The sequence below is a fragment of the Thunnus thynnus genome, chromosome 18, assembly GCF_963924715.1.
Source record: "Thunnus thynnus chromosome 18, fThuThy2.1, whole genome shotgun sequence".
Classification (NCBI taxonomy): Eukaryota; Metazoa; Chordata; class Actinopteri; order Scombriformes; family Scombridae; genus Thunnus; species Thunnus thynnus.
In genome coordinates, this window is record NC_089534.1 from 2,103,298 (window position 1) to 2,117,089 (window position 13,792).

The 13,792-nt window shown below is 41.4% G+C and overlaps 1 protein-coding gene across 2 annotated transcripts in view; it reads left to right on the forward strand.

The window, feature by feature from the left end:
- The first annotated feature begins 1,469 nt into the window (after nt 1-1,469).
- fam184ab (family with sequence similarity 184 member Ab) overlaps nt 1,470-13,792 on the forward strand; it is a 148,531-nt gene continuing 136,208 nt past the window's right edge. Inside the window, exon 1 of one of the 2 annotated variants that reach the window (XM_067572611.1) lies at nt 1,470-2,290. In XM_067572611.1, coding sequence (XP_067428712.1) covers nt 2,135-2,290 — 156 coding nt within the window. In that variant the 5' untranslated portion in view covers nt 1,470-2,134. The remainder of the gene's footprint in view (nt 2,291-13,792) is intronic. The other variant, XM_067572612.1, reaches the window with a different exon arrangement.

Genomic DNA, 13,792 nt, shown 5'->3' on the forward strand with positions numbered 1-13,792 from the left:
TTAACCTACTGTTTCACATACAGAGATTTAATCTATTCAACCAAATAGTATAAATTCACATTAGCCTGCTCACTGAGGGACGTCTGTCAGTCTGTCAGAGCAGAACAATGAATCTGATGTTGTGTTTCATAGTGAAAACATCTATGATGTCCTGCTCATCAAGGGCTCATGCTTATTGTGAGTTGATGGACAGCGAAGCCACATTGTTATTAATAGTCCCCATTGTTGCTCCTCATGTAATTTTCAACACGCCTTAAACAAGAAAAGCTGCGTTCACAGGCCGCAGACGTGACGGGCAGCGTGACTGATATACACAAAAGTCTGTGAAAAATGTTGGTTATAGAATATTCAAGCCATGTATGTTGTTCTTATCACTGGCGGTTGAAGGATCTCATTTGAAGTCTATTCTTCTTTGCTGGGTATTTTGGCAGCGTTGTGTCCTTCATTAGCTGACGGGCTAATGATGTCAGCTACACTAGTGCTGTGGGGGGCAGTGCTAGTTGCAGATGCTAGCTGCTGCTGCTGGTCACACAGCGTGGGCTCTTCATCGTCCCAGTCCTCCCAGTCGTCACTGGGGCGAACTTGCTTCTTTCTCTCTGTTACTCTGCTACTCTATGTTTGTCTGTCTCCGTTGGAGTTGGTTGTTGTTTACGCTTTGACACAAGAAACATCCATTTTCGCACTATAGCTATGGTTCTGCGTTAGCATGCTACGTTAGCTGGGCCCCCAACTTGTCTTTTTGTCTGGACTGGGATGACTTTGTCTGGGCTGGAGATGCTATTAGCTGTGTTTCCATCAACGTATTTTTATGTGAATTTTGAAATATCACATTAGAAAAGGTTGATGGAAACGGCAAAATTCAAAAAAACTTTCTTAATTTTGCAAAAAAAAAGTATTTTTGCTCACTTGGTGGTAGTTTTTACCTTTTTTGAAAAAGAGTTCATGCTAGTAGTGAACATTTCACTCACATGACTGATGTTTCATCTGTGTGACCATAATTCTGTTTTCTTTCAACTGTGTATGTTCATAGTTTGAAATAAGAATTAAAACAAAGAGATGAAAAATAACGGCAGATGAAAACAGTAGATCAGTGGATTGATGAGGAGACAAACAATCCTCAAATTACAAATCGAAACAAACAGAAATATCATATTTCCATCATGTTTTCTATGTTATTATTCACTGAGGTTTGACTGGTGTTTGTTTATCTTCCTCTGCAGTGGTGTCTAACTGGAGAATTAGCGCCACCTGCTGCTTATCTCGATGAACCAACTCCTAATATCCATATAACACATAATGGAAACACACATAAAATTGGATTTTCTTTTGCTGATTTTCTGACAATTTGGTTAAAATTTGCAGCGCATTTGGATGGAAACCTGCACCTCATTTTAGTGTGAATTCATATTTGAAGTTCTTATACTGGAGGTACTATTGTTCCTTTTTTTTTTCCATGGGCACCAGGGCCACCTACATAGCCAGTGCTGGCCCTGCCTGTTCATGTTTACCGCGCTGCTGGATCAAATGTGCGCTCACCGCTCTCATTTCGATTTCTCCGACAGTACTTGAACGCAGCGCTGCTCCCATCCTACGTGAATGCAGCACAAAGTGTTGAGGTGATCCATGGCAACAGAAGAGCAGCAACCAACCGCGGAGCCTGTCCTGCACACACTCACACACACACACCTTCAGTCTGTATACACTCTATGCACCGAGGAGGAGGAATCGCTCCTTAACGGCTCCCGCTGAGAAATTTCGGTATCAAGGTGACCGACCGGGAGCCAACCAGCTGCTGCACATCAGCGCCAGGTGACCGCAGACCGGAGCCGCACCTCGGAGCACTGACAACGGCCACAGTCTGAACGGACAAGATGGGAGCAGCTAACGTTTCTGGGGCTTAAAACCACCAATTTTCACCCCCTTTTTTGTGCAAAATGAAAGCAATTTTAACAGTTTGCGGGCAACAACGGCGTCATATTTTTTGATTAATTATCTGCAAATATCCGCCACTGTCCCAGTCCTCTCCGCTCGCTCGCTCGCTCGCTCACTGGTCGTCTCTCTCCAGCGCCGTCCACTTTATTATTACCGCACATAACACATCTCTCTCCTCAGCATCTGAAGCATCATCGTGAAGATGGCGACTGGGTCGGGTTGGCAGCAGTATTACTGCCCTGCCGGTCAGGGGAAATATAGTTCATCCACAGCAACCAGCTTCCAGTCTGGCATCGCCATGGAATATACCCAAGACCTGCACCTGAAGATGAGCAAGAAAATAGCACAGCTGACCAAGGTAAGAAGTGTTTATGTGAGGCCTATTCTTCACTAACTCAACACCTCTTGGGTTATAAGACCCTGTTCTTAACAGAGAGCTGGGAACCAGACTCCGTTAGGAATTCTGCTTATATTGTAATTAATCTCTCATTGGTGGAGACTGTTTATAGTTATAGTAAGATTTAGATTTTTTACTGAATATGAGGCATCCACTCGTACTTTCGGCGCTCGTAAAACACACAAAGCTTCAATTTCTCCAACACGGTTAACTCTTTGAATTGGTTCACCAGCTGTGTTTTGGTAAACTGTGAAAAACAGGTGAACTAATAATTAACCCTTACATGCTGCCCATATTCCGACCCTCACTCTAATAATTAGTCCCTGTACCACATTTTGAACCACATATATCCTATCAGTCATTAATAAATGAGTGATTGATCCTTCATTAATGCTTCTTTAGGTTTGACACTGTTTGTTAATAGAGAAAATAAAATCACAATCACTCTATATTATGATCTTGTTATCTAAAATGAGAGAACATAACAGCCATAATTATTCCTATTAATTTAGTGAGGGATTCAACAAATATATTTGAATGGTTGATTTCATTATAACCATTAAAAGCGACAATCAACACTGACCCAGAACACCTTCTGTGTGATAAAATGTTTAACAGCTGCACAAAAATAAATAATTTTGAAATATTTCCATTTTTGTATATTCTGGCCCACTTTAGGAAGAGTCATAAAATGTCATTTATGGTGTTTTTATTGCTTTCAAATGTCAAAATGGGTCAAATTTGAGCTGAACAGTATGTAAGGGTTAATAAAGCATATATACAGCATTAAAAAGCAGTCACAGTTTTCCTCTTAAAACAATTTAAGACACCTGATGCAAGCAGTCGACAAGCAAAGAAAACCTGAAACTGTCAAATTCTTTAACAGAGTTAAAATTCCTGATCTAATTAAATAGAAGAAGCTGCACAAATGGGAGAGATATCAGCTCCCCGAAGGCGAAACCGGTCTGTTCCGATGCCGCATCCATCAATAGCGGGGTCATTAGCCGTAACATTAATCAGACCAGTCATTAATCACCTACGCTAACACAGACTGTGCTGGCAGTTTGTTTTATTTCACCCATGTTAATGTTGTTCTGAGGCCTTTTTAAATAATTATGTAGCTAAATCAGGCATTTCCTCCAAACTTTGATCCTTCATGATGACAAGAACTACTTGAAAAACGAGACACAGACTGAATGTAAGACTCTGGTTTTCTGATTACTGCGTGTTTGAATATCTAAAAGTTGTACAATTCCCTTAACACTCCATTCTTATTTACTTAGTTTGTGTATTTTATTCCATGCCCTGCAATTCCCCTGCTGTGATACTAGTGTGTGTGTGTGTGTGTGTTGAATTACAGTTTATGTGCTTTTTGATGCACGTTGCTCTTAAATATTTATACTGTTAATATACAGTATTTTTAGATTTAGGAGCTCATGAGCAACAATCTGCTTTGGCCCACCAAACTAGGATGTTATTTTTCGACACCGACTGTACCTGTGGGCTTTCAAGGGCATTTCAAAAGTTTTCTACCCTGAAGGATCAGTGCTTTCATCTCTCACTTGCCAAAATGACAGGGTTCCAACTTCTAACGCGAAGCAGCAACAACAACCTCTCTACAACACACACTCCGGGTCAAAGCACGTTTCTGTTCTCCAGTCATGTCATTATCTTCAAGCTGGAGGTGTATAGCGGTGCCTCACACACACACACACACACACACACACACACACACACGAACATTTTCCATGTGGCGTTTTTGAAGATGCCTCCTCCTTGCTCCTTTGCCGGTGAAGGATTTGACACCTCAAGTCAGTTATATCCTCCAAGGATTCTCTACTGACACTAACCATAAGATTTGTGCTCTCAGTATTTCTCTTTGTACTGAGGAAGTGGAGGCTGGGAAAAAAAAAAATCATAATTCAGCAGCCTTGGGCTAGGTGTGTGTGCCAAGCCGTAGTGCAGTATGGGTTCTTTAAAGTCACACTTTTGCCTTGTTAGCTAATTCTCCACATCATAACATGCAGTATACCTATTTAATAAGAGACGCAAAGGAAATTACAAACATCACTTTTTCTCTCATCTCTTTACTAAGTTTTCCCAGTCGGCTCCCTTCATATACAGCACTGTCATACCTGCAGCTGCTGCACAAGTTTCACACACAGTGGCAAAAATAAAAATGGCTTTTACTTTAAAGAAGGAATTAAAGTTTGGCCTCAGTGGCTTGGATTTAATTCATCATCCAGAGTTCAGCACATAAAGCATCAATTTGGCGATTTGCAGGTCAAAAGATGTCCAGATAACGTAATGTAATCCTCTTTGTCTCTGGTGGGACGTGAGGCTGTGCTTTGCCTCGCTCCATGTTAGATCCAACTCCTTTAACTCGCAGGTTGAGTTCAGTGCCAAGTTGTTTTTGGGGCCGGCCTCGCTTCCCTGACGGAGTCCGTCTCAGTGCGGCATCAGGGCCGCTCTGAAGACGCCGTAGCCATCGCATGCAGCGGCGTTTGATCTCCTGCACCAAACTGTTGCACTCAGTCATCTTGTATATCTGTTGGTTTTAGATCTTCTCAGGCCAGAAGATGCAGCAGAAGGTATCGATCTTTTTCACGTCACTCAGCAGCACTCTGAGCCATAAAACAGCACTGATTTCACATTGTTGTTGTACAGTCGGACCTTTGTTCTGAGGTTGTTACTGCTTTGACTTCCAGACAGGCTGGAGCTCAGCAAAAGCACCTGCCCACGTCTCGCTCTGAGGTCTGTTTGTGCTGCTGTAAAGATGTCTGGTTGTTTAGGTTCAAACTGGGCTGAATTTAGTTGAAAAGTGAAAAACTTTTAGGATACAAATAAGTATTTAGAACACTATAATTACATGATACAGTTTCGTTGTTGCCACATTTCAACCTAAATATTTAGACATGCTTTGACCTGAAAATTTCCAAAAAAGAGGAGAGATTATGTACAAAACATTAAAGAAAGCTGCCATCAATGCCAACCAATCATTAATGCAAAAGGAATTTGTTTCACTGTTCAGTACATGTCTTTTGAGGGATGATTCAAGTGAAACATCCATGTTTTTTTAAAAAAAATCTGGACACTGAAGCTTTTTGTAAGCCTCTGTCAAGGATTATTTGTACATTGTGGAATTAAAACTCAAATATTAACATCGGATGTATCATGGTGAAGTGTTATGCAGCTGTATGGAGTGTTTTTTCAGTTCAGGGTCAGATCACTGCTCAGCAACAGGATGGAAAGAGGTGACGCAGCTTTTTAAATGTCACAATTTAATTTTTATGTACATTTTGTCTCGTAATCATCAGTGTTTTTTTTTAATCTACTTAGTCTGTGACCCATTTGGCTGTGTTTTACATCAAATGTAACATGATGTAAAGAAGAAGAAGAAGAAGAAGAAGAAGAAGAAGAAGGGGGAAAAGTGCTCATTTTTTAGTGTATTATTAAACTTTTTCATACAGTTATTTCTTTAAAGATGGCATCAGAATATAACCAGGTGAAAGCTGAGGTGAACACTATTACTGACTAGTATTTAACAACTAAAACAATGGGGAATGGTGTATTTTTCATGTGTCGAGTCACATGATTCCCACACATTCCCACAGGCGACACATCTGAGCCTCGTATCTCCCGTGCCTTGTTGGATTAGGCCTCGGCTAAGCGGGGGGAAACAGGCCGATAGCATTCAGGCCATCTGCTCACACTGACCGCTGATCTCTGTGGACTCGGCGCTGCGTTCAGGAATAAATCGCAGCCTTGAAACCTCCCTCAGCAGACAACATCTTGTGTTCTTAGGTTGTTTGATTTATTTTTGCATATATCATTTTTTTTTAAGTTCTAGCTGTCCTATTTTAAATGTCTTCAGTTCTGGCCTCGCTTTTGATGCAAATGCTGACTTTATGCTTTTGCAGGGATTTCATGCATACTCAGTAAGTCAGTCATTGATTGCAATTCTCCTGTGGCATTGGATTTCATGATTTGTGATGCAAGACTTGCTTGCTGCCACCGTTATTTAAGACTTCTTGCAGTAATTTTTAATCCCACAAAGCTGCTTTTGGGCCTTTTGTGTAGCTCGGGCTCTGCAAGGATTTCTCTGTCATGATTTTTTTTTTTTTTTTTTTTTTTTTTTTTTGGAAAGCCGTATTTCAGAAGTTATACTCTCTGATGGTTTTGCATTTATTGTAGTGCCTCTGTCAGAAGGCAATGTAGGGTTTTGCTGCTATGGCAACAAGTTTTATATAAATTATAATTCAGGGCAATGGCGTGTAAGAAGTAGGCCGAGGATTTTTCATAAAAGAGTAAGCCTGATTTTGTAGCCTGTCAGGATTCAGGACTGAAGTTTCTGGTTATTGTCAGAGTCCAACAGAGAGGGCAGGATGTCATTTTGCATCGTCAGGAGAAAACGCTTTAAACAAATGTATTACTGAGCTTAGCTTGTGTGTGTGTGTGTGTGTGTGTGTGTGTGTGTGTGTGTGTGTGTATGTGTGTGTGTGTTTCATCAGCAATGCCTGACTGACTTTAGTGTTGAAGTGAGTCAGAAATAGACCTTTGAGCTCTCTCTGTATTTCTGGACGAAGAGATTGAAAGCGACAGAGATAATGAAATACTGTACAGTGTAAGTGTGTGTGTGTGTGTGTGTGTGTGTGTGTGTGTGTGTGTGTGTGTGTGTGTGTGTGTGTGTGCAGAGCCGGCTCTGACCAATTTGACGCCCTAGGCAAGATTTTAGCTGGTGCCCCTTGCATTGCAGCCACTTCCACCGCCAACGTTCATACACTCACACAGAAACTGCAGAGCTTTATGTCTTTGAGATTTCCTTTATTTTAGAAACAAAGTATGAAAGCACTTGATGCTGCATCGCTGGGCTCGTCTGCAGGTGTCTGCAGGTGACCCAGGATTTGCAGGGTTTGGATTAAAAGATTTCAAAAGTGCATCTGAAGAGAGAAGAGTATATGTGACCATTTGGTACTAAGCTACTGATGGTGAAACCCAGCCAATAATAGCACCATCAACTGTAAAAAAAATATGGACGCAGCCACCGTGACGTCACCCATCTGTCTGTGAACTCCCGTTTTGAAGCCTTGAGTTTGTGTTTTGACCGTCGCCATCTTGGATTTTTGGAGCCAGAAGTGACCATATTTGGATGAGTGGGTGGAGCTGAGCCTAACGCTAGCTGCTAGCTTGGTTAGCACAGTGCATTTACAGTCTATGGTTATCTGTGATAATGCTAATGCTAATGCAAATTTTCAATATCTAGAAAAACAGGCTTAAAACCATTAAAACAAAATGTACTTACGGAAAATCCGACTCTTTAGAGGGTCTTTTCTAGCGTTACACCATGGTTACGTTACCAAACTAACGTTGTTGCCGTGGTAGCAACTTGCCTGTGACGGCACCCACCTGCATTCAAAGCAGCCACGCCCTTAATTATGCACTAAGACCTTTGTTTGTACCAGGCTGTAAACATGTTTATTTCTGCTGTAAAGTTGGTCATTTTAACATGGGGGTCTATGGGGATTGACTGGCTTTTTGAGCCTCAAGTGGCCATTTGAGGTACTGCAGGTTTTTGGCTCTTCCATGTTAGCTTCATTTTTCAGCCGCTTGAGTAGCACCTAAGCCTCTTTATAGCCCTTCACATTTTAAACACAAACAGTACGAGTAGACAGGTGGCAACTGTAACATCTCAAACTGCACCATGAAACTCATTATTATTATGCACATGGGCTGTGATGATCTCTGTCTGCCTGCCAAAGGACAAACTGTCTTCAAATTTGGCACAAACATCCACTTGGACTCAAGGATGAACTGATTAGAATTTGATGGTCAAAGGTCACTATGACCTCACAAGACACGTTTTTTTGGTTGTGACTCAAGAATTCATGTGCTAATTATGACAAAGTTTCACACAAACGTCTGATAGGATAAAGCGATGAAGTGATGACATTTTATATCCGAAAGGTCAACTTCACTGTGACATCATATTGTCCTGCAAAAACACTTTTCTGGCCTTTAATGAAACTCAGGAGCAGACGGCAGATTGTGACCATATTTCACATTTGGTCAGATACTGAAGTGGTGACACTGATCTTGGTTCCCACCTTGAAACTGTGGTGACTGTTTAGATCTTCTGTGCTGCTGTGAATTTGTAGCTTCTTTGCAGCAACATCCTTATCTAAAGCATCGTCTACTGTCGTTGATCGGCTTTATTGGCCAAACATGTGAACACATACAAGAAAAATACACTTAATACCTTTTATTAAAGTCTTCACTACAAATATTATATGAGTCTGGACAGACATGGATGTAAACTGCAACCTGACTGGTTGGTGGACTCATACAGGTTTTTCTAGTTCAAAATAAGCAAATATGCATGAACACATGGACTCAATACATGATCAATATTTCAGTGCGTAACACATAAACTCAAGACATGTCCTAAACCGAGATGATGAAAGGTTTTGGTGTTGGACTCTGACTTAAACATTATCAGGCTGCTTTGGTCGTTTTGCCCTTAGAGTTATTTATTATTCATGCTTTTCTTCATCATGCATCCATCATCCCAAAACTGTCAAGTGTTGCTCTTCTTGCTCCTGCCTTGCAAAAAGATGGGAATCACAAGCTTACCCGTGTAAACAAAGCAGTTTTCTGATTTTGTAATTGTTATACACCTTGTGTTTGTTCAGTACTGAAAGAGGGACTGGAAAGAAGAAACTTTAGCGGATAAAAATGTGGAAAATCTTGACAGAATATACCAGTATTGTATTGGCTGATATGGAAGATATAAAACGTTTTTGCGCTCAAGTGTGTCTCTACAAATCCTGTTCGCTGAGTGACTGTACCGGCTGAAAATACTGCTGAAAAAACACACAAATACACAGTCATCACTTGGCAGCAACATTAGAGCCAAGATGCTTATGTGTGTGTGTGTGTGTGTGTGTGTGTGTGTGTGTGTGTGTGTGTGTGTGTGTGTGTGTGTGCATGTGTCGATGCCATAATCCAGGGGTGGTAGTGCAGCGTAGCCCGGGCAGGGTTAGAGAGCAGATGGTCAGAGCAACACGACTCCAGACTTGGGAATAGAGGGATTTTACATGTGATACTGCTCATTCAAAGACAAAGCTGCAGTTTGCTGGTATTTTATGCCAATATTCAATATTTTTGATGTTTGAATTTTAGATTCAAATTTTTTTTTTTCAAAATTGAAACATTTTTATTTGATAAATTTCTCCGTATAGAATAGAAATTAAGTAGGAAACATCCAGAAATATGTTTATGCGTGTAAATATTCAGCTTGTACTCAAAAATGTTTTCTCACCAAGGTGTTAAATAGTTTTACTACTACAACTACTATTACTGCTAAATACCACATCTCCATCTACTACTGTTAGAAAATCGCTGGTCTTAATTTGGGTAATGAAGGGGAGGTCGGGCTGTTAACCTCTTAAAATCCACCGGGTCGCCAGCGCCATTTGTAAGCGGCAGCATCACGCAGTAATGAGTAAAAGCAATTGGCACAATTTGGCCAATTAGAGATGATTGGAGAGGTTCAGGGACACCACAAACTAAAAACTCCCTAATTGACAAGATGTAGAAGGTTTATGATGTTCTGCATAGTTGTGGCATAAAGCATGTCCTAATTATTGTTATTCAAATATGACTCATTATAAACAAGGACCAAAAAACACTTTTTTGAGCCTTATTTGAACTGATGTAGTTTTGTTTGTGTTTTAGCTACATGCTAAACAAACACATTTCCAGAAACTAGAAGATGTCTCTTGTCAAACGAAGCCTAATACATCCATCCTGGCCTTACAGTTCTTCTGTTATAAGCTTTTCCATGTGCCAAATAGGCAAAAAATTCTATAAAAAGGATGGATGTTAAGGGGTTAAAACCTTGATAATATTCTCTTAATTCAATGAAAATTCCAAATGTATTCCCATGACTCACATTAGAAGTAGTTACTGTAAATCAGCTACTGAGATGTTACTTACTGTGTGTGACTTTTTCTTTCCTGGAGTCTTTTTACACCGAGCGTTTACTGTAACGCTCTACGTGTGTGTGTGTGTGTGCGAGTGGTGTAAAAGATTCCAGGCAAGAGAGACGATAAAACAAGCTGAGTGACATCTCATTATAAGCTGCTCTCTCTAACAGAAAAACAGGAAGCGCAAAGGGAGGGAGTGATGTCACCGTTCTGGTCCTGAGAGTCTTCTCTCGAGGTGACAAACCGGAAAGATCGCCCCTCGTAGCGTGCTGAAGATACCGGCTGTGAATTTCAACTTTGTAATCTCTAAATATAATTTTTTAGGAGAATGAAAGCCTAGAGGAGATGTGTGTATGTGTGTGTGTGTGTGTGTGTGTGTGTGCGCACGGCGGCCTGCTGCTGCTGCTATGGAGTACAGCTTATTAACCTCTGCAGGATGCTCCTTCACTGATTGTCACAATTCTCTGTCAGATTTCATTAAGATACGCCCACACACTCACATATGTGCACACACACACACGCACACACACACTTCCTCTCATAGTGAAACACACATACACAGTGACGGGGAGCGAGAGCGAGATGGGGTATATCGGCCTCCAGCATGATCCAGTACAAATAAAGCTTTGCCGACATGCCTGTTGACACACACACACACACACACACACACACACACACACACACACACACACACAGTGGCTCATGGATTCGCGAGGTGTGTACGGAGGATGATTTGATGAGTCATTCTTAATGTTTGACCTTGAATGTTTCCTCTGCCTGCCTTTCGGACAGCCAGAAGCCACATCGCTACTACTCCTCTCTGGCCCGTTTTCGTTGGCTGACGCAGCAGCCAATCGTGTCGCAGCAACAGGCGAGACATAGAGCAATGTCAACGCAGGATTGGCTGTCACATATACGCTTGATATATGTGACAAATATTCAGTTGCTTTAATGGAAAGTCTGTGTATTCCACCCCCAGTATGATGGAGACTCGTCTGTAAGCGCAGCCAGTGATTTTTTATTATTTGTTATGGGATGTCTGACCTGAGAACTCATTCCAGCGTGGCGCGGCGAGATTGTACTCAACCGACTGTAAAAGCTGCAATGAAACCTGCCTCACTGATTCACTGAATGCTAATGTTGATGTAAAGTTTGGGAGTTTTTAGTATAACATACTGAATACTGGTGGCTTGAATCTAAACCTGTTGATATCGTCTTTCCATCAGATCCATCACACTCCAGCATGTTACCACTGGTTTGTGACTCATCAGTCTTGAACTTAAAGGATAGATTCACAGTTTTCCTCCTGTTCATACTGACTATTAGAAGATCCCTTCATAATGACCTTACAATGGAAGTGATGGAGGACAAAATCCACAGTTTATCTGAAGCTAATATGAAGCTTCAGCGTCCAAATGAGTCAAATCAAGTAGATATCTTTCAACGTTACAGTCTTTTTAGTGCCAAAATCCCTCTTTTTGTTACTATACTTCCACCGCAGCTCAACAGGGAAACACTGTCAAAATACAAAGAGGCAATTTTTTACTAAAAGACTGTAAATGTGTCAGATATCCACTTTATTTGTCTAACGCAGACGGCTGAAGCTTCATATTATCTTCAGATAAACTTTTAAACATTTTTTTTCTCAAACTAAAGACTGAAGGTTGATTTTGTCATCACTTCGTTGTTTCAATGTTCATTTTGTTTTAAGACAGACTTTTGTGAACCCGTCCTTTAGTGTTGAAGAAGCTAAAGAAAAATATTAGTGTTGATATTTTAAAAGAAATCCATGTTCAAAGGCCCTCTGGTCAGTAGGCAGAGGAGTGAACAAGCAGGTGTATATAGGATCAGACAGAGAGAGAAAAAAGAAGCTGATCTTGTCATCATCTTTTCCTGCAAAAAGAACCCTCAGGTGTTTTACACCTGTCTGCTCCCCTTTCCCTCTCTCCTCCGCTTCCTTTTATTTTAACCTTGCTCTCAGTGTTCAGCTGCCCAGCAGAGAAGGAGGGATCTGTCTTAGCTGAGTGAATTTTCTAGTTTGCTCACAGACAATTTTTTTATCAGGAAATAAAGGAGGACCAGCGCTAAGAACAGGCCAGACATGGATACTGTAAACCGGTGATGGGCCACAAATCGCCTGCAGCAAACCGAACAGCTTGATCCCACCGGGCGCGTCTGCGAAGCTTTGCGGCTGCGACGCGGCCGCCGGAGCTGATCGCGGCCACTCGAGTCAATGTTTGTGATTCCACCAGATGCACTGCGGCAACGTTTCAGAAGTGTCTCCGCTGTGCTCTGCTAAACATACGCACCTAGTCTGTTTCTGACAGAAGCCACGTCAAGCTGCACAAAGCAGATCAGCTGGACAGGAAGTCAGACACGGGAACAACGTAGAGCATCCGGTCAGTTTTCAAAATTAAACAGCCTGTGCAGTCTCTCGATCGTATATCACATCACTACATCAACATTACCTTATAACCGGTGGCACCATGCCAGAAGTCAACCGGTCAGAGGATATTTGTCACCATGAGGTTCATCTTTGAAGTGGAAAATAACAAGATTTTATGACACCACTGCTGGTGCCAGGCTTCCTCTCCAGGTAGAGGGCTGGCTCTCTTCTCTCCGCCGCTGCCGGAGCAAAACTCTCGGCCTCTGAAATGCTCCCGGTTGGGTATGACGCCATGTGGAGGACGGAACAAAACTGCCGGAACGCGGCGCAGCTGTGCCCGGTGGGATCAAGGCATCAATCTGCACAGGACTGTTTAACTGTGAGGGCTTTCAGGTGATGTAACAGTCCTTGTGGTGGCCATATTGAACAGCAGCAGATGGTGGGCGACAGCAGCTGTGCAGAGCTGATTGTGTTTGTAGATGCACAACACAGACACATCACTACAGTTGGAATAGAAACAGTACATTATTGAACTATTTCTACATTCTGCGCTTTAATTGTACTGTTTTTGCCCAAGAAATGATCATTTCATTCATTCATAGCACTGTTTTAGCCATCAACAGACTGTACAATCTGATTAGCTATTGATCACAATCCTGTTAGCATCTAATTTACAATCTAAACAATCTAAACCATTTCAAACCTGACCTGCTGATCCAGAGTGTTATAATTTGTGGTGTCTCAAATTTTATAACTTTGTGATCAAGTTTTCGTTATTTGCTCACAACTTAAATATTTGGGACATGCCAAACATCCTTTTATTTATATCATTCCCATTTTTCCGTCCAATAGATTTCAAAATAGCTGCTTTGAAGCTGTTATTCACTCATTCTTTTCGTCATACAACTCACGAGGCAAGATGGTGTCTAAACTGAAAGCAGAAGCCTTTATACTGAAATTAATAAAATAGAAGGGAATAAAGGCAAACCAGAGGTATAAACCTGCACACATAGTGTGAAAAGGTATGCATACATTTCTATATGGGTGCATTTGGCCTGCTGAAAAAAACATATACAATCCATAATTAATGAT